The 19,285-nt window shown below is 43.9% G+C and overlaps 1 protein-coding gene across 15 annotated transcripts in view; it reads left to right on the top strand.

Annotated features, from left to right (window-relative positions):
- The window catches only part of mctp1a (multiple C2 domains, transmembrane 1a), a 64,907-nt gene that overhangs the window by 30,511 nt on the left and 15,111 nt on the right, over positions 1-19,285 (top strand). For 14 of the 15 annotated variants that reach the window (XR_007490280.2, XM_049762183.2, XM_068650140.1 and 11 more), the window contains 6 exons: positions 83-185; positions 692-793; positions 1,174-1,248; positions 3,447-3,566; positions 9,095-9,211; positions 16,936-16,992. Coding sequence is in view for 14 of the 15 variants with exons in the window: in XM_049762183.2 (XP_049618140.1) it covers positions 83-185; positions 692-793; positions 1,174-1,248; positions 3,447-3,566; positions 9,095-9,211; positions 16,936-16,992 (574 nt within the window). In the remaining variant the exon portion in view is untranslated. The remainder of the gene's footprint in view (positions 1-82; positions 186-691; positions 794-1,173; positions 1,249-3,446; positions 3,567-9,094; positions 9,212-16,935; positions 16,993-19,285) is intronic. The other variant, XM_049762185.2, reaches the window with a different exon arrangement.

The raw sequence follows: 19,285 nt of genomic DNA, 5'->3' as shown, positions 1-19,285 counted from the left end.
TTTCAACTCGTCTTCTAAAAGAATGAAAGCGAGCTTTTGTGCTGAGGCCTGGCTTTTTCAACTGTTTGTTGTTGTCATCCAGTAACGTGAAGGACATCCACACAGTGCTTGAGGTCACCGTCTACGACGAGGACCGAGACAGAAGCGCAGACTTCCTGGGGAAAGTGGCCATTCCTTTACTCAATGTGAGTCCAACTTTTCTTTTTTTTCTTAAATCATTGAAGTTATAAAAAGCATAGGTTATTTTTGCACACGCACCGACGAGTCTGTTTGCTTTTGAGATGACAGACAGGAAGGTGATGCGACGAGATAGACTGATGGGTCCAAAAAAAAAAAGACTGATGTGTGAGAAGAAAGGAAGCACGTTATGAAAATGACACTGATCAAGAGATGAAATGACACCATTCACCGTCTCTTGTAGGAAATGTTTCTATACGCGTGTCGTGTGACTGAAGCGTGTCGTATATATCCGAGCCGGGCCGAGCCGGGCCGGGCCGTGTGATTCCCCAGGATAGCTAATTTCGGTTTGACAGAGGCGAGCTGCTGTGGGTAATGAACAGGTACTTGTCAGAGTTGCCACAGTTGTTTTGGGTTCCCTGTCAACGCCGGCAGCCGGGGTTCAAAGGTGGCCCGGGGAGCCGATTCAGTCGGGTATTGCCAGACAGACGCCTGTCATGTCCCTCTCCCACAGATCCAAAATGGAGAACGCAAAGCCTACGCCTTGAAAAGCAAGGAGCTGACAGGGCCAACCAAAGGGGTCATCTTTCTTGAAATAGACGTCATTTTTAACGCTGTAAGTTTTTTTTTTTCTTTCGTCCCTCTTTAGATTCTTCTCCCGTATTTTAAAAAAAAATGTTTGTCCCCCATCCTCTTGCTCACCCCATTCTGTCCCTCGCCTTCCCTCGCTCACATCTCATTCTTCGTCCGGTGTGCCCTCATCCTCGTTTTGGCTCTAATTATGGAAGGCTCCTTCTCAGCATCCTTTGTTCCCTCTCACTGTGTGTGTGTGTCCTGTAGCCGCCATCTTATTACTCCCCCCTCCCTCACCCGCTTGCTCCAACCCCACACGAGTGTGTGTGGGCTATGCATGTGTTGCAATCTGGGGAAATATTTAGCGGTCATCACTTTAATTTGGGTAAATAATTCACTTGGTTGTTCTCTGTTGTCTTCCAGGTGAAGGCTGGTCTCAGGACCTTGATCCCCATTGAGCAGAAGTATATTGAGGAGGATCCCAAAGTGTCCAAACAGGTCAATAGCTCTCTAAATTCTTTATACAGAAAATATTAGAAAAATGTGTGAATTTTTGTTGGTGCACTTTGATTTTTTGGGATAAACTGCTCGAAATGTTCACTTATTTTACAACAAAATAGATGTTTGACTACGTGTTGGAAGAAATTATCATGGTCACTAAAAAAATCAAAAAACGTATCTCCAAAAATCAAACAAAAATAAAATGTTAGACACGTTTAAATATTCACCAAATTTTAAAATACTTTTTTGCTGGATAATGCATCACATGTACATGAAGTAAAAATAATAATAATTTTCATGACAGTATTTTTAAATATAAATGTATTGTAAAATCTACATATAATATATATTTTTTGATAAAAATAAAAATGCACCCATAGGAAATGAAATGTATAAATGTGCAATAAAATAATTACAAAATATATTTTGGTGATCCAAGTGCTATTGGAAGAAATCCTGGATTCCAAATATATTTTTTTACAGTAATTTGTTTATCTTTAAAATTACATTTTGGTTGAATCATTGTAATGTGTCAGGATTCCCTCATCATAAATACCATGTGGCTATATTTCATGCGTTTGCTAATCTTATGCTAAAGATTTCCCCCATTTCAATACAATAAAAAAAAAAAAGTTACCTGAAAGGAGCCAGCGCACATTTCTATGATCACAAATACACCACGTCTACCCCGGCCGGGCGTGTCGCATGTCGTAAGCGCTAACCGGCGAGCCGGGCATCGAGCGGCATCTCGTCAAGCCCAACGACTGTGCGGGCAAGATAAAACAAGGTGATTGAAGAGGGAAAACAGCGTTTCATTTTTGTTTCTTCTCTCCTCTCTCCCTTCTCTCATCTGTCAGCCGTCTCGCATCCACCCCGGCTGGGTGAATAGAAATGTCAAGCTGTCAACTGCGGGGTGCATAAGTAGATTGGCCGTCCTTATAGATGGCCCTTTTTTTGCCACTGCTGCTTTGCACTTCATTGTCACGCCGCTCAGTGTGGCAGCAGCACAAAGGGCTGAATGGCTGGGGCCGGCCCACATCACACATGTCATATGAGGGACCGTTTGGGCGCTCCTCACTAGTCAATGCTGCGCCATGCCCTGCCACACACATCACTAGCCAACACAGTGCGACGCACACAAACATCTCCCATACTGCCCTCGTTTCAAAAGTGGCAGAATCTCAATCTCACCTCTGACTCGTAGAGATGACCCATGTCAGCGTCTCACAATGATGATGTCACTGGCTGCTTTGGAAGGCTGGCCCCTGGAGGCCGCCAGGGCTGTTGTGTGCCATCGCCCCCCCCCCCCCCCCCCCCCCCTACTGTTGCTTGCTGATTAGTTGGAAGAAAAGTATCTGCCAAAGACGTTCTACTTGAAGACCTGACCACTTAGGAAGGCCTTTTTCTAGAAATGACTAAGGCACTTGTGAAGGAAATACAATGATTTTCCACCCTTCATCAACTGGCACAGCACAATTTTTCCTTTGGTCAACTACAACTATGGAAATAAATAAATAAATAAATAAATAAATCCATCCATCCATCCATCCATCCATCCATCCATCCATCCATCCATCCATCCATCCATCCATCCATCCATCCATCCATCCATCCATCCATCCATCCATCCATCCATCCATCCATCCATCCATCCATCCATCCATCCATCCATCCATCCATCCATCCATCCATCCATCCATCCATCCATCCATCCATCCATCCATCCATCCATCCATCCATCCATCCATCCATCCATCCATCCATCCAAACTGAAGTCATATGATCTCTTAATGACTTTTTCTGGTCTTTTTGATTCTCCTCCTTCTCAGTCCTTATTCGGCTGTCCAAACAAGCGCAGTTATGATATTCCCATGGAGCCCACAGAGCTTTATTTTTGAAGCGAGGTCAAAGCTACAAATCTTCAGCTAAAGTGACGCGATACTTAATTTTGCAAAGTGACAGCAAAATGAGATACGGCGAGGTTTAAATTTCTCTTATTAGGAGATGAGGAGACTTTATCGTGCCGCCTCCAACTGATGCATAAAAACAAAAAAGTCTCTGAGCTGCACATCTTGACAACGTCAACATTTTCACATGGTCGCTGACGTCAGTGATATGGCACATAATAAGCCCTTCGTTTATCCTCAGTTCCTAATGGCGTCTTAAATCCTTCTTCTCTCCTGTCTACTTTGCAGCTGCTGTTGCGCAACTTCAACAGAGTGAGGCGCTGCATCATGTTCATCATCAACACCGGTTATTACATCAACAGCTGCTTCGAATGGGAATCTCCCCAGAGGAGCATCTGTGCCTTTGTGGTGAGTAGACGTTGCCTCGCATGCTATTTGTCGCAGAAGTTGGGCCTGCTGGCTCAATACAGCACTGTATTTTTTAATTTTTTTTTTTTTATCTATAAATTCGAAGGTGCATTACTGCACATTAAGGGAAACAAACCAGAGCTGCAAGTAAGTCAAACTTAATTTAATTTAACATCCATACATAAGGCGCTTGGAAAAATTAAAAATGAAAGCACTTTAAGTGTGCCTTATAGTACGAAAAAATTCAGCATCAATTAAATAAATAAAATAAAATAAAATATATAATTAATAAAAGAAATTAAATGCCTCATTTGATAACTGCTGGGAAGGAGCCAGTCTTGATCAAGCTACTTGGAAAAAAAAAAAAGCAATCCCACTTCATCTGCAACTGGAATTAAGAGGTGAATTGTGATTGGACGGCAGATTACCTGCAGGACAAAATGTTTCAAAGAGCAAGCGGACTCGTCTTGCTCAGGGTTGAACGATCGGCGGCGTTTGGCTGACCCAGTTTGGTGCGTTTATTTGTGTGCAGGCAGCGCATCTCAAGCTGCCATCACACGGGTCGGACATATTGATCAGTTAACATTTTCCCAACTGTGTGTGCGTGCCTTCAAGTGGCACATTTTCGCTCCGGTAGCGCCGCACTTGCCATTAAGGAATTGAAAGGGAAGTGCCAAAAACGGGACTGACACAAAGTATGCATCGAGTTCATCCGGTTCCGAGTAACTGTGCAGTATTGTAAGTACTTAAATCGAGTATTTCAAGGCAATAAAATGGGAATGTAGGCCAAGGACAACGTGTTTTATAGTTTATTGAGAGGCAGAAATTCAAGCATCATTTTTGCTTTTCCTCACGAGCCCCTCCCACTCGTTCGAGTGTGTTGGCGTAGGAGTGTGCACTTAGCTAAAAGCATCAGTGTTTAGGACCTCTCCTTTACACAGGTACCCCCCCCCCCATTTCTTCATCACTCTCTCTCACTTCCAGAGGCCTCTTAATCACTTTGCTCATCTCTTTAAGTGGCTTTTTATGGGAGGGGGGAGGGGGGGGGGGCATCTGGCCAAGGTGGTGCGTTTTTGAAGCTGTGTGTGATTATGGGCACGTGTGTGTGTGTGTTATCCGTCTTCCCGGACAGATGTTGCACTTAACTTTTCAGAATGGCCCTCTCTAGCTTGCAGAGGTGACGTCGTGGCGACTTTTAAATGTTCTAAGTGTGCGCTATCATTCTGCGAAGCGGGCTTTGGTTTATTTTCAGTTTTGAAAATACTGAAAATGCCGCAGCATGGCATTCACGTCTTGCCCGCCAGATTTGGCATTTCCATTGGCATGTGCACAGCTGCGATGGCGTGGTCTCACATGCAGCGTTGCTCACTCACGCCCACGCTTGCGTCTCCCACCCATCCCGATGGTGGAAAAAGAGCCACGGCGAGGAATTGGCGCCGCAGAGCGGTCCGCCGTCACCTCCTGTCCCGCACGATGGCAGGTGGCGCTATGACTCTCCTTCTTTTCCACTTTCCGCACCTGCAAGGTGTGTCTTCCTATCGAGTTCCTCTTTATCAGGCGTCCCTGGAAAGCCGGGTTGGGTTCACGTGCCGGGTTCACGTGCCGCCTCCAACCAGACGAGGCCGTTATTGCCCCGGAGACCACCGGCCTCACGGCTTTTCCTCCAAACAAATTTGCTGTAACTTTATCTGCAATTGGGCCTGGGATCGGAGGCAAATAGAGGCGGCTTTGTGAGGCTCGGGGAAGGGCGAGGGCAGCCAGCCGGGGGTTGTCGGTGGGGAGGCAGGGGAAATGATACTGGGCGCTTTTATGTCAGGCAAAGTAGGACTCTTATCAGGAAGAGAGCCCAGACAAGGGAGCTACTTCGAGAGGAAACTGGAGCACCTATCACCTGCTTTGCATTTAGATAAAAATTCAGCCTGGTGAAATAAAAAAAAAAAAAGAGGCAAAAAGCAAAGACAGGTACAGAAGCATCTTTTGGTGTGTGTGTGTATTCACATGTCGTGCAGTGTCACACACACACACACACACTCGAGGAGTCAGTGGTACACGGCACACCACTCCAGGTCTCTTTAAATTGCTCCTTTGACTCCTCTTCAAAGAGACTGTCTTAACTTTAAAAACTTCTCCAGTCGTGGCTTCGTCTTTGCCCACAGCAAGGGACAACTTTGAACAATTTACTTGAACATTTTACCGCTTTTTTTTGTTGAAATGTAGCGTCAAGACTAACACAGAATACCAAGTCGGAGTTTAATCACCAGAGAGAAAGACTCATGAATGAGAAAAATGTCGCAGAATTATGCCAGATAAGCTGTACAAATGTCGTCGGAGTTCACTTAAACGCCATCAAACTAAATCATAAGTAGTTCAGAGCTTCTAGTTTGCTTTTTGGATGCCGAGCGCAGCAAAGGCTGCTGTGTTCTGCAGGTGTCCAGCAGGGGGCAGTCTAGCACCACTGAATGATGCTTTGGGGGGGAGGCCCGGTCCAAAGCAGACCGCAGTCTCTTCCCCCCTCTCTCTCTCTCTCTCTCTCTCTCTCTCCAGTTACATCAAACTTAACAGGACTTCTGCTTCGCTATCTGGCAACACTTAGTGCCAGCATGGAAAATGATGTAAGCGAGATAAAGGCGACCTCTGAAATCCAAACTTCGCTTTCACTCCACTGAGACAGAACAGGGGAAAAGTTTGCCTGGTGTGCGGTTAATGTAAGCCAAAGTACTGAATATTACCCTCCCACAGTGCCGCGGCGAGGACGCGGGCTGTGTTTTGAAACAAATAACGCCGGCTCCAGCTCTCCACGAGCGCTGACTGCTTGAATAAAACATTTGGACTTTTGCGTGTTGTTGACATCCTTTTTTGTTCAGGGGATTTCTTAATATTGAACCAGGCATCAAAGAATTACGCAATCCAACTGCAGGGATTGTCAAAAACAATTAGGTTATTGATTTTGGCTATTCCAGCTAAAAGGATCCCTGTAATGATTTGGCTTTTATATTTGGTCCATTTTGGTCTTATTCCAAAGACACCTCAGTAAATTCATTAATTGTAACCCCCAGTTTATTTGAAATGGCTTACCATTTAACTAATATTGTCTTAAGTGCGTCTTTAAAAAAAAAAAACAGGATGGACCTCAGTGGGCTGAATTATTAATCAGATAAAGTGCAATTTGTCATTATTTTCACTTTATTATATTTTCTTTATTTACAATACTGATAGTCCAGGTAATGCCTTTTATTCTTAAACTATAATTGAATTAAAAATGTAACATGCTTTTTTTTGGTGAGCACGAGGAAATTCTGCATTAAATATTTTGTGTAAAGAGTACGTAGGCTCAAACAGACAAGCTACAGTCCATTTATATTCACTGTACAGTTGAATACAAAATGATTTCTCACGATTAAACCATCACAGATGGCTCCAAAATGTCCACGGCCACAAAGTATGATCTGAAGCTAGATATGGACAGCTTCACTACCTTTTCTGCTGTGAGCGTCCCGTTTTTGTTCTGTTGTTGTTTTCCCTCTGCCTTTTTGTGATCACTGACATCCACAGCGGGCTCCTTCCCACTCCCTCATCCCCAGGCGAAGAGCTTGCAATGTAGCGTCGGGAACGATGGGGGGTGGCCGCCGTGATGGACCGGTCTTGCTGGATCCGTCCAGGCACCGCGGGGCCATTGCTAACCAGCCTGGGGGAGTGGGGGGGCACGAAGATGGGGCAGGGCCGTCCGCTTCTGAGCTGGTGGTTGTTCCAGCTGCCTGTCACAACGTGGCCCTCAGCTACCGCAGCCCAATGGAAGAGAAATGAAAGGGCGAGCACAGGTTAACAGCCTTAAGGGAACTTTTTTTTTTTTTTTTTTAATATATGAAAGCTTTCAAGATTTGAAGCAAACATCAGGACAGTAAGGTGCAGCTTGTGTGATTTCAACATGCACAGAATGTAATTCTGTTCATGCAATGTTGTGCCCATACTAATATTTCTCATTGTGTATTTAGAACACAAACAGAGAAATGGTTGTAATTGTTTATTTATAACTTCAAGAGCCCCTTTGTACATTTTAGTACAGTCGCGTGTCGGCACCTCATTTGCACAGCGTTTGATTAGACGTGTTTTAATTAACGGTACTGATCTTGCACGTTTGGAGTCTTGATGGTTCGGAGGAAGTTGGATATTTTTAGAATGTTAGAATTTGGAAGTGCATTGCTGTTAGTGAGGAGTGATGGGAAGTGGTCTTTTTAGCTTTAAATGATGTTCAAAATTATTTTTTAGTTTTGTTTTTAGGAATTATACGATCCCATGGTTTTGGGTACGCACTCTCAAAGTCGGTTCCTTTTGGGACACTATTTATTTATTGGTTTTATTTATTTACGTGAAAAATACATTCCTCATTGTGACCATTATCTTTAATTCATGCTTGGTTTGTTTGTGCTTAATTTCAAATTCAGTTTCAGGTCTTTTTTTTTTTTTCCTTATCAAAAACTTCTTATTATGAGTTTCCAAACTTTTCTGTGATAAAGGAGACAAAACAAGTATTTTTTTTTTGTTTTGTTCAGATGCCGAGTTGCATGTGTTCATGTGTGGGTGGGTGTAAAGAAATTTCTATACTGATGGCTGAGCGATGAATGTGCCCACTCTTATGTTTCAACAGAAGTACATGCGCACGCTCTCCTTTTGAGAAGAGAATACGCCTTTATTAGGCCAACAATGGGGAAACTTTTTTTTCCAGCACCAAAGTGGTAAAGTATGATTTAAAAAAAAAAAAGTAAGAGTGGCATCTCTGGCAACTGGACAATTAATATCTAATATTCCATTATTGGCATATTAATCATCTGCTGTTCACTGAAAATATCCTAATCTATTACTTTAAAAATACATGAACAGTATTTTCACATTTTCAGCATTTGTATTTATTTAAATCTTTATTAATTTCACAAAATATCTCAGTAACATGATCTGAAATGATGAATACAATGCCAGCAGCCTGCATCATTAGCAATTTCTCTTTCCCACAGAGACTAAAAAGGCTTGTCAAGGGGTGAATGCTGTTTTTTTTTATCAAAGGTTAATTTTCAGACGGTGCCTTACTTGTTTGCTGATGAGAGGGGAAGCGTAGAGGTTATGGTTTTGGCAGCTGGGTGCAGAGGCGAGCCATACGAGTCTTCGAAGGGGTATTGCAGCTTGGAGTGACAGGGTTAGGGACTCGGGGTGTGGTCGGTGTGAGCTAGGTCAGATGCTGGGCTTGAGTGGCGAAGGGTCAGAAAGCATCAATGACCTCAGCCCCCGCCCGGGATGATTGGCATGAGGGACGGCTTGTGCTCATCCTTCTTCTCCTCTACTCAAGGCCCGACGGAGCCTCGAGGGTCAAGGTGTTGAACCTGGGCCGGGTGCTGGAAGGCCCGCACCTTTGTTAACACCGTCATATTTTCACGCCGAGGTTATGATTCCGCATACGAATGCGTTCTCGCCAGGATAGAACGTAAACAATCCTCGCCATAGTCATGGAGTAATATTTTCCCTTTTTCCCATTCTAGCTCTTTGTCGTCCTGGTGTGGAACTTTGAACTCTATATGATTCCGCTGGCTTTGTTGCTGCCCTTGGCCTGGAACTACATTCTCATCACGTCGGGCAAGGATACGAGGCAAGATGTGGTGAGTGCGGCCTCTGTAAGCTGGCCGATATCCCTCCGCCTTTCTTTCATTCCACTGTAAAAGCCTCTTTGCAGGGGCACACAATGCGCCGTTAAAACTGTGGCGCCATTATTTGATGGGGACGTGGCGCTCTTGTCTCCTCCGCAATATTAGCACATTTAAGTATAATTCCACAAGATGAGACGTACTTTAACATACTTAGCCGTTGCGCAACTGACTAGAACCAGTCTCGACCCAAAAGGCGGCATTTGAATAGAAACAATGGCGAGGAACATGCTACATAGGCTTTTAAAACCTAATTTTTGGGATTAGAATGCAGCTATAAAATATATGCAAATGTAGAGATAAACCTGCGTATTATTTTTGGCTGTGAAAAAAAAATCCATCTGTGCAATCTCAGGTTTTGCCATCTTGGAGGAAAAGAAAGGGAAGAAATAATAGCTTACCTGGTGCTTTATTTATTTCATTATTTATTTCATTTTTAAAAATCTCTTCTATTATATCATGTCAAAGCAATGTCATGTTTTAATCTCGGTCAGGCACATTTCGGGAGAGCAGAGAGTGAAAGCGAGAGCAGCACGGCGGAGTGAGCGTGAACAATCAAGTGATTAATTTTAATAAGTGTCTTCTCGAAGTCCAACTTGGAAATAAGGAGCTAACAGAGCGGACATTCTGTCTCGCCTGGTTTCACAGGTGTATATTTATTTCCTTTCAAAGATCATTTTGGGTGGACGGGATTCAAAACTAATTTTGCTCTTTTTAATTGTGATGAACAAACTCTCGTTGCATGACTCCAACGTTATAAAGCCAGTTATGATAAATATACAAAACACACACACCTTGTTGTTTCAGCACTAATCTCATATTATTCTTATTTATATTCTGTATATGAAAAGAAAAACCGAATGAATATACAAATGCATATTTTATGCTACAAAAATAAGTGTGCAACCTCCAGCTTGTTTAACAAAACTAGCTTTTGAAATTGAGACACTTTTATTTTACAGCATAATTTCTACTTGCCTGTAGATGGCGACATTGCTTGACAAAAAAACAACAACATTCCCCTCGCATACCTCAAGCCAAAAAAAACCTGCATGATGATTTGTCCTCTCTTACCTGCTAGCTATTCGTGCCACTCTAACGATAGTCCTCTTCCTAATTAAAAGAGGTTATACATTCTTGTGCCTTTCCACTTACTCGACGTACGAGTACGTGCACGCAACTCGCACTTGATGCCGAATGGCTTTTCTCTCCTCTTTGAAAAGGGGACTATTAAGTGTCACAGCAATTGGTTGGAAAATTAAAACATGTTGATACTGTTGTAGTGACGCGAGCGGCTGCAATTAATTCCTGTGCACTTTTAAAATGATTTGGAATGTATTTTGTATTTTTTTAAGCTTTCATTGAACTCACCGATTGGTATGATATTAAAAGTATGTGTTATAATACAGCCAGAGTAGATGACATGCAGGCATGCTTTCCCTTCCAGAGAAAGGATGCAAATAGAAAAGAAAACAAGGGGAAGAAGCTTCTTTCTTTTTTTTTTTTTTAATGACTTGAAACAACAAACGCGAGTGATTGTGCTCGGGTCAGCATCCGGAGCGTTGTGGTTTTCCACAAGTCCGGGGTGAAGGTAATGTGTGTTAAACTCGCAGAGAGCGAGAGCACACCAAAAAAAATACACACTTGTGTCCAGACTTCCTAATCAGCCGAAAGGCCTTGATTCATCCAACGGGTTCAATGTGAGCACCCCTCTCCTCTCCTCTCCTCTCCTATTTTACACCACAACTGATAAACAAACGCGGCGGCGTTCACTCAGGGTCACCGCCTGATGTGTGCTTACACGCTGCCTCGCAAACAGATCTGGGATCAGCGCTCTTTCCCCTCGCCCCAACCTTGACCAGTAGCTGCTAAGCAGTTGCAGCGCCCTCCGAACAGCCATTAAAAAAGCGGTGACGCACCAGCAAGGTCGTTGACCTCTTCTCTTATCATGTAGCACTCTGACCTTAAAATCCAGACTCTTCAACAGCGTTACCTGACTTGCATGTCTTACCTCTCAAACAAACATTTTTTGCCTCTCTGTGCGCGTGACCCCCTGTAGCTGGAAAATGGAATAGCCTCCTAATTAATGACCTACTCCTCCCATCCATTTCAGAATTCATATTCCGTCCCTGTTATTTATGTAATACCACAAACTGCCAGTGGGCTGGGCTTGCGCAACAAAAAGAGTCTGAGTATCACACTATATTATAGCGTTATAGTGGACAGTAGCAGCAAACAAGAATGATAAAATCCCAAATAATTTTTGTAAATATTTACAACTTTAGACAAATGAAGCTTCAAATTTGCTTCATGAACCACTTGTGCTTTTTGACTCCTCTTGATGCCACAAGCTGTGGGCTGGAAGCAGAGTAACTTGCCATTTCTTAAATCCTTTCCTTCAAACAAAAAGAAAGTCAAAAACATAACTGGTTCATGAAACACATTTGAAGCTTCGCTAGTACTAGCTGTACCCATACTTGATCATGCCGTATTTACGCCCGACCATTCAGCCAACACTCTTCCCAGCAGAACTCCCTCTTAGACCTCCCATTAACCGAGAGAAGCCCGTCGCAGATGTTGTAAATGTGTTAATTGCTGTGCGGACATTCATCGAGGGCCCGTACCCAACACACTGATGTCTCTTTCCACCGCAAGATGACGGGCAATTAGGTCTCGTCACACCAGAGGACCTTCCGCTTTATCCCAGGTTACAGACCATTGCTTGGATTCAACCATTGAATCTGGCAACCCATTACAGAAGAGAAGATCTAAATGACCTAAATTGAAACTCAGCTCCAATTTCCACACAATAATCCTAATTAAAAGTGCATAACAGATTGTGTTGAACTTTCCACTGAAACTGCAGCCTTGCTTGCAAAAGTTTAGCATTCGCTTTTTTTTTTTTTTTTTGACTGTGAAGAAGTCAGTGTGACAGCACCGTATCGCTCATTTGGAAGTCAGTAATAATGTATAGCTTTGTATCATTCGAGAACAAGACTTCATAGCCATTTTTATCTCGTCTATTTTCACCCCGAGCTATCATCTCGGAAAAAAAAGAAAAAAATCTGCGTCTTTAAACACACTCTGCCGTGACATCTGCCCTCATTAAGAGCCCCGCACAACACAGGTACAGAAAGTAAATATTATAAGAAAGCTGGGAGGGGAAAAAGAGGAAACAGCCTATTAGACCGCCAAAAAGTCACATCGCCACTTTTCCCGGATAGAAACGGCAACTCTGGAAAGTAAATGATTGTCGAAAACGAGGATGGAGTGGGAGCGGGAGACAGCAAAAGAAGCATTGGGGGCGACAGAGGAAGAGGAGGAGGATGGCAGGCGCTCCTCAGCGCAGAGTCAGACATGGCATTTGGTGACAGGTGACAAAATCAAAAGGTCATGTCACTTTTAACTGGGAGCGCCTGCGCCCCACTGATTTCCCCGGTGCCAGCCCGGCACGGCACGGCACGGCACCGCTCATCCGGCTGCCTCGCTCTCGCGCTCCTCAACCGGCAGAGAGGATGGCAGGCAGAAAGACAGGCGACGAGCCGAGTTTGAAGCGGGACGGGAGCATCGGGAGCGTGGGGAACGCCGCTGCCGAATCCTCCCAGCCTGCCGTTTCATCACGCCTGCGTGTTGCTTTCTCTTCATTTCCATCCATTTGTCTGACTCCCTTCATCACCTTTGTGACTATCTGTGCTCTTCCCGGTGTCTGCCTCGCTTCTCGTTGTTGTTTTGACGATGGCGGCGGGCCTGTTGTAGAGTTTCTCCTTTCGACGTTGGGCTGAAAGTTGTTGCAGGCTGTTTAACAAGTGTGCGCACAATTCCACCATTGACAAAACGTATCTAGAGAGACTCGTCAAGAAAAGCCAAGCTTTATTGAATACATGAGGAAATGATGATTTGCTCGTGATGGAAAATGAAGTTTCAAATTTGCTTCATGAACCAGTTTTTTTTTACTCCTCTAGATGGCACATTTGGCTGAAATCACACCAACTTGCTATTTTACAAAGTATCAATACTTAAATCATTCACTATCTTGCAATTGTGATAATTAATTAATCAATGAATCAAATATTGGGTAACAAATTGTCATTACTGACATCGCAACATCAATAGGCATGATGAAATGTGGTTGGCAACTAAAAATAGTTTGGCGCAAAAGTAGTCATTCTTAAGGTAAACATTTTACTTTGTCAATCGGAAAAAAATGATCAACTGTTCTGACACCAGGCGACGAGGTTCTAGAATACTCATTATGTTGTCAGCAATGATAAGCAAATATGTCAGCAAATAAGCAATGAGGAAAGATGCCTTACATTGTGATTCTTCATTGGAATAATAAAGGCGGATCTTCATTAATATGGAAGCCTCCTTCACACCCAGCCCCCCATCTTCCAGTCCCAGCGGTACAGGGGCCTCACCCCAATCTCGCTCCCCGCTGGGTAACCCTGGCTGGGGCAGCGCAGATGGAAGGGGGCCCCCCTCCGAGGGCCGTGCCTCTGACAGCTTGTGAAGGGCCCGCGTGGGTCAGCCAAGCTCAGCTAGCAGCCCCTTATCACACTCACAGCCCTCCAAAGTGTGGCGTAGGCATTACGCACACACAGACACACGCACATGCCCGTACGCTCGTGAACGGTGCATACCAAGTAGGGCCTTGAGATCCCCCAGCCAGCAAGTCGGACCAACCTCGGCAGCTGCAGAGGTTAAACCCCCCCCCTCCCCTATCAAAGAAAACGATGGAGGGAGGCATTGGAGGAAAAAAAGAGGAGAAAGTATATCTTCATGTTCACTGGAATGTCTGCCCAGGCATCAATTCCCCCCGCGGCTGTCATTGGCAAGGTTAGGCTGGCAGATAGTGGAACTCTGCCTGCTTAAACTTGGGAGTTTTTTTTTTTTTTTTTTTTCCCCAAGCAAGAGAGGAAATTCACTTGCCAGTCATCACATCCAGATAAAGTTTACAATATTTTCTTTGCATGTAATTTTCATTTTTATCAAATCATGTATTTCATTTTATTTTAACTCGTTTTCAAATTAGACTAGTAAAAGCTTTTAAAGTATTTTAAAAAGATGATTTTTAAAAGTGAAGACAATTTGCAATTTTGGTAATTTGATGTGGGATATGTCTTTGCGGGCCACATAAAATGATGTGGTGGGCCGTATCTGGCCCCCGGGCCTTAGGTTTGACACCTGTGCACTAGAGGCCCTAATGAATGGTCTAATGAAAAGCTAAGAATATAATTCTTATTTTAGCTCCAACGCTAATAGGACCCATTTAATGTCTTACTATTTTTCCGATCACTCGTAGTTTATGCTACTTAATATGTCAATATGTTCAGTTTGTACGATACGGAGCACTCGCCTGATGGCTAACTGCTAACCACTTGCCGCTCCCGCCACATTCAACAATATCAGCATATTTTTTTTCCATCTACCGCACTCTAAATAAAGGGGTTCAAAATCAAATTACAAATCCTCAGGGATCAGATCATTGTTTTTCGACATATTCCAATACTTCTACGGCCATTTTCAACTCTCAATGTCATTGTGCTTGTTTGTACTCTTTCTTGCGCTATATTATCACCGCGTTTGTATGAATTTATGGGCGACGGTGTAATCTGTGTGAGCACCCTGCATCATCTCTGTATTATTTGAATCGCTTTGAATATGTTAATCTCCAACTCTGTCTATATTGAATTCACCGGAGCGGCTCCGCAGGCGATGTTAGCTCCGTCGACGGCTTTGGCTTTGAGGCCTCTGCTGTTGTAATGATAGTAATTCAAACAACATGATAATGGGGGCAGAAACCAAAACACATCATATGGCATACAGCTTTGAGAAGACAGAGGAAGATGTTTGGAATTCAGAGGTAATTTATATCCCCCTCTTTTAGTGAGACAGTAGCTTCAGCGTGTGCGTTTAGCCGTGGCAATCTTCAGGGCAGATGACATGTTGGCTAGCTTTTTATTTATTAATTTTACAGCAGGAAACACGACGTCTCTGTGTAACCGGAGGCGATGGAAGAGCGAGCGCCGGAGCGGAGAGCGGGAGGAGACAAACGACTCTATCATTCCCGGCTGTCTCTCTAGGTCATGCTTCTCCGGCTCGCTCATGCTCAGTCGCTTTGTTTAAAGTTCCCAGTGTGTGCCAGGCGTGCCCCTTCTAAAGCCTCCGTGCGGAGGAATCCATTCTGTTTGTGTTTTGGCACGGATCAAAAGATTTGGGTGGAACCGTGATGACTTTATAAACAGTTATAGCTCATTTGTTTGAGCAGCCGGAAGGCTTTCATATTACAATAACTCTTCGACAAATTTTGCGGCGGCTGAGAACAAGACCCCCCCGCCCCCCCCTTCCCGCCCTTCCCCTTATATAACATAGTCGTGAATTTATTCTGCGAGCAGTCAAGCTCATTTGTCGCGAGGGTGACGGCATCTCTGTGAAGTGGGGAATTACCCGCCGCTATACAGTTTCAATGAGCGCCATTCATACACACGGCTCACTTGCCCCGCTGACTGCGAGTTATTGATAGAGCACACACGCACACACACACACGCGCGTACGGCAATACACGGCGCACTATTGACTCTACCCGCTGCTGTTCTGAACTCCTCTTTGTTTGTGTGGGAAGCCGCATTTACATAAGAGGCTTATGACAGCCGCCACATAGTTTTGCTCACTTAGTTTCAGTGAGAAACAAAAAAGGACAAAAGCTATTGTCCCTTTAAGTCATGATTTTTGGATGTCTCCAAGCTGGTGTGTGCGTGTGCGTGTGTGTGTGTGGGGGCGACGAGGCCAGTCACAAGGTTTGATGGCTTTTGCAACACTGAAAACAGAACAATGAGGGGAGAGGGGGTGGCAGCTCATGTGCTTGTTTGTTTACTAAATTGGGGGCAATTATACAAGTTTGGATTCGGGATGTGTGATTGATGAATTGTTGACAGCAGGGGTGGAGAACAAATGGAGCACTCATTCATCCTTAGGGATTGTTTGGAATATTTCGATTTGATGTTGGGCGCAACTTTTGTGGTTGCTATGGTAACTTGGAGATCATTCTCTTGAGGCACACTCAAATTATATTTTTAAATAAATTAGTTGGCATCTTAACCCTTATCCTACGCCTTGTGACCAAACGCAAACCTTAATCACGATTAGCTAACATTACGTAACGTGAAAAACACATTGCATCGTATCTTCTCCAGCTCAGCAGCAACGTGAATTCAAATACCCCCGAATCGAATCGTTCCGCTGTAAAAGGAAGCCCTCCTTGATTAGTATCGCACCCCATGTATCGGATCTTTTTTATTAAAGAGATACACAACTAGAGATAAACATTTACTCCTCATTTAAATCACACATCAAAATAAGGAAGTGGAGTTTACCGATTGAAATGCAGACTGCTGAAAGGTTGTGACTGCCATTGTGCAATGCCATTTAAATGGATTAAGAAATAAGTTAATCCTCACCGCATTGAAATTCTAGAGCATTCACACAAGTGTTGACATATCTCAACAATAGAGTGTTTCTAAAATGAAATATTAACTGTAACACACGACGTCCATTTGCTCTTCATATTCATTAAAGACAAAAGCAACGCCGCTTTAGCGCTCCGCTATCTAATGTTCATCTCTCGCTGCAATGTAAATGTTTCATCCCTCTGATTTTTGTTTTGTTTTATTCCCTACTAGCAAGCAATGGAGGATCTGATGGAGGACGAGGATGAGGATTTTGACAAAGATGACAGGGTAATTATCCCGCGTCAAGGATACACACGCACACACACACACACACAAACAACACACATACACAAGCTGCCTGAGGGTGGCTTCGGGTTGCCTTGTAGTCAGGGAACCCAGAACGATGTGAGAAATGCTCCCCGCCCTTTCCGTTCCTCCGCTCGGGGCGCCAACATATCCAAACATTGTAGCGCCTTTTAACCTTTTTGACAGTACATTTCTCAACTTTTATCCGCATGTGGTGTTTTCTGCTCCACTCTCGCAACACATCATGCTTGGGTTCTGTTTCCTGAGAACACGCACCCCGTATAAAGTGCTTAGTTGGCTATTTAGATTCACTCGCCGGCCCTTTATGTCGCAATAAAACAGCATCTGGGCTTGTCCAGACACTATCAGGTAACAACAGGTGGTTGTTTTACTGCCTCCGCTCGTTTGCACTGTCGGACCGGCTACCGAAACAAACGCCACCAGATAGATTTTGCCACTTGGTAATTGGAAATTGAAATGTTGGAGCAGCTGGGTTTTCACCTATCGTGTTGTGCTGGAGATACCATTTGGGTGATACCGCGGGGGTGACTAAATTGGGAAGTCCAACCCTGGCGGAAATATATTGTTAGTGACCAAAAGCTGTGAAGTGAAATTGGATGAGCTGTTAGTTGATACCTTGAAGGCACACTCCAGCAATATGAAGATGTGCTTGGTCTGATTTTGGGGGGCGGAGACTCAGGAGGTATTTTGTGGTAATTGTAAATTGATATCTGGGAATTATTTTACCCTGAGTATAGTCTGTATTGACTTTGTTAGATTTCCATCCTTATACTCGGCTTATTTGGGGTTGTAAGTTCATAATGTCAGCAAAATGTTTATAAAAAAAAAAAAAAAAAAAGAGAAGAAGAAGATGCTCGCGCTCACGGCGGGCAGATGGTCAAATCGTCATCCCGGCAATCAGTCAGCCAGCATGCCAGTTGGCTGACAAGGATACGTGAGCGTCACATCCCCGCCACGCTTGTGAACTGCAAAGGTGGCGGGCGCTGATTGAAGAAAAGCAACCTTCCATCTTTCTTCCCCTCACAGAATTTTCTTCCTGTCTGTGTACCATCACTACATTCCTTCTCCCTTTAAGGAAAAAAAAATACAAATATAAAGCAGCCGATTCTACATTCTGAAATATATTGGATACTTTCATATTGAAATGAGGTCCAGCAGAAGCTCGTCCGGCCTTGCTCATGTTTTGCTGCCAAACTGATTATCCATCCCACTGGCCGTGCGTTCTTTGCTCTCTCTCGCTCTCTCTCTCTCTCTCTCTCTCTCTCTCTTTCTGGGATGGCCGGATAGCGCAGCGGCCACAAAGGCTACAATTTACCAACTCTGGCTTCATACATTTTGATCCATTGCTCCCTTTGAGCCGTAAGGAAGTTTCAAGGAGGGGAGGGGCCTTTTCCTCCTTCCTCCTACCACTCTCCATCGATTGATGCTTCTCCTGCATGTTTTTGCCTTCATCGTGACAAATAGTCACTCTTGCCGCTTCACTATCAGCTGGTTAAATGCAGAACAAATTCCTAGCCCAAACAAATTTGTCTTTTTTTTCTTTTCTCCCCCCCCCCCCCCTATTGTGCACTGGATCCAGCTTCAGACTGAATGACGAGCTTTGAGAAACATGTCAATGAGGCCTCCTTATTATGTGCGCACAGACGAGGGAAAGGAAGAGAGTGAAAAAAGATTGATAAATGTGCCAGAGTCTCTCTTTTAATTGAACTTGAAGCACATGTTGCAAGTATTCCAAATCCATCCCAGATGTTGACGCTAGCCATGTGCGCCACAAGGCAGCTATTAGCTGGATAACCTTTGCTCCAAAGGCTAAATAGGGTATTACGTGGGCAAAAACTGGAGCACCTGTTTTTCATTGTGCTGAAGACCCCTTGCAGGCTTTTTTTTCTTTTTTTTTTTAAATCCCCAGATGTGTTTTGAGTGAACAGAATCATGTAAAGTGACTTTTGTGGGCGAGGACTGATATTGGCCACGTCATCAAATTTATGAAGGACACTCATTTATTAGGCTACTAAACTGGATCTTAAAAGTCTACACACCCCTTATTATTGAATCTATATCCACATTGTCCAAAATGAGTTATTCTTTTTACTGAGAAGTCCAACACAGTGTGCGGAAAAATATCCATTTCTGCAAACACCGTCACCATGAATAATAGAAACGGTGACATCCTGACATGACATCAAATGTCAAAGGGCCAATCTTTATCTGTTAGCACTTCCTTTGGGGGACACAAAAAATCTTCCTCCCTTGA

Source organism: Syngnathus scovelli, chromosome 3 (assembly GCF_024217435.2).
Source record: "Syngnathus scovelli strain Florida chromosome 3, RoL_Ssco_1.2, whole genome shotgun sequence".
Classification (NCBI taxonomy): domain Eukaryota; kingdom Metazoa; phylum Chordata; class Actinopteri; order Syngnathiformes; family Syngnathidae; genus Syngnathus; species Syngnathus scovelli.
This window is presented reverse-complemented; position numbering and strand designations above follow the sequence as displayed.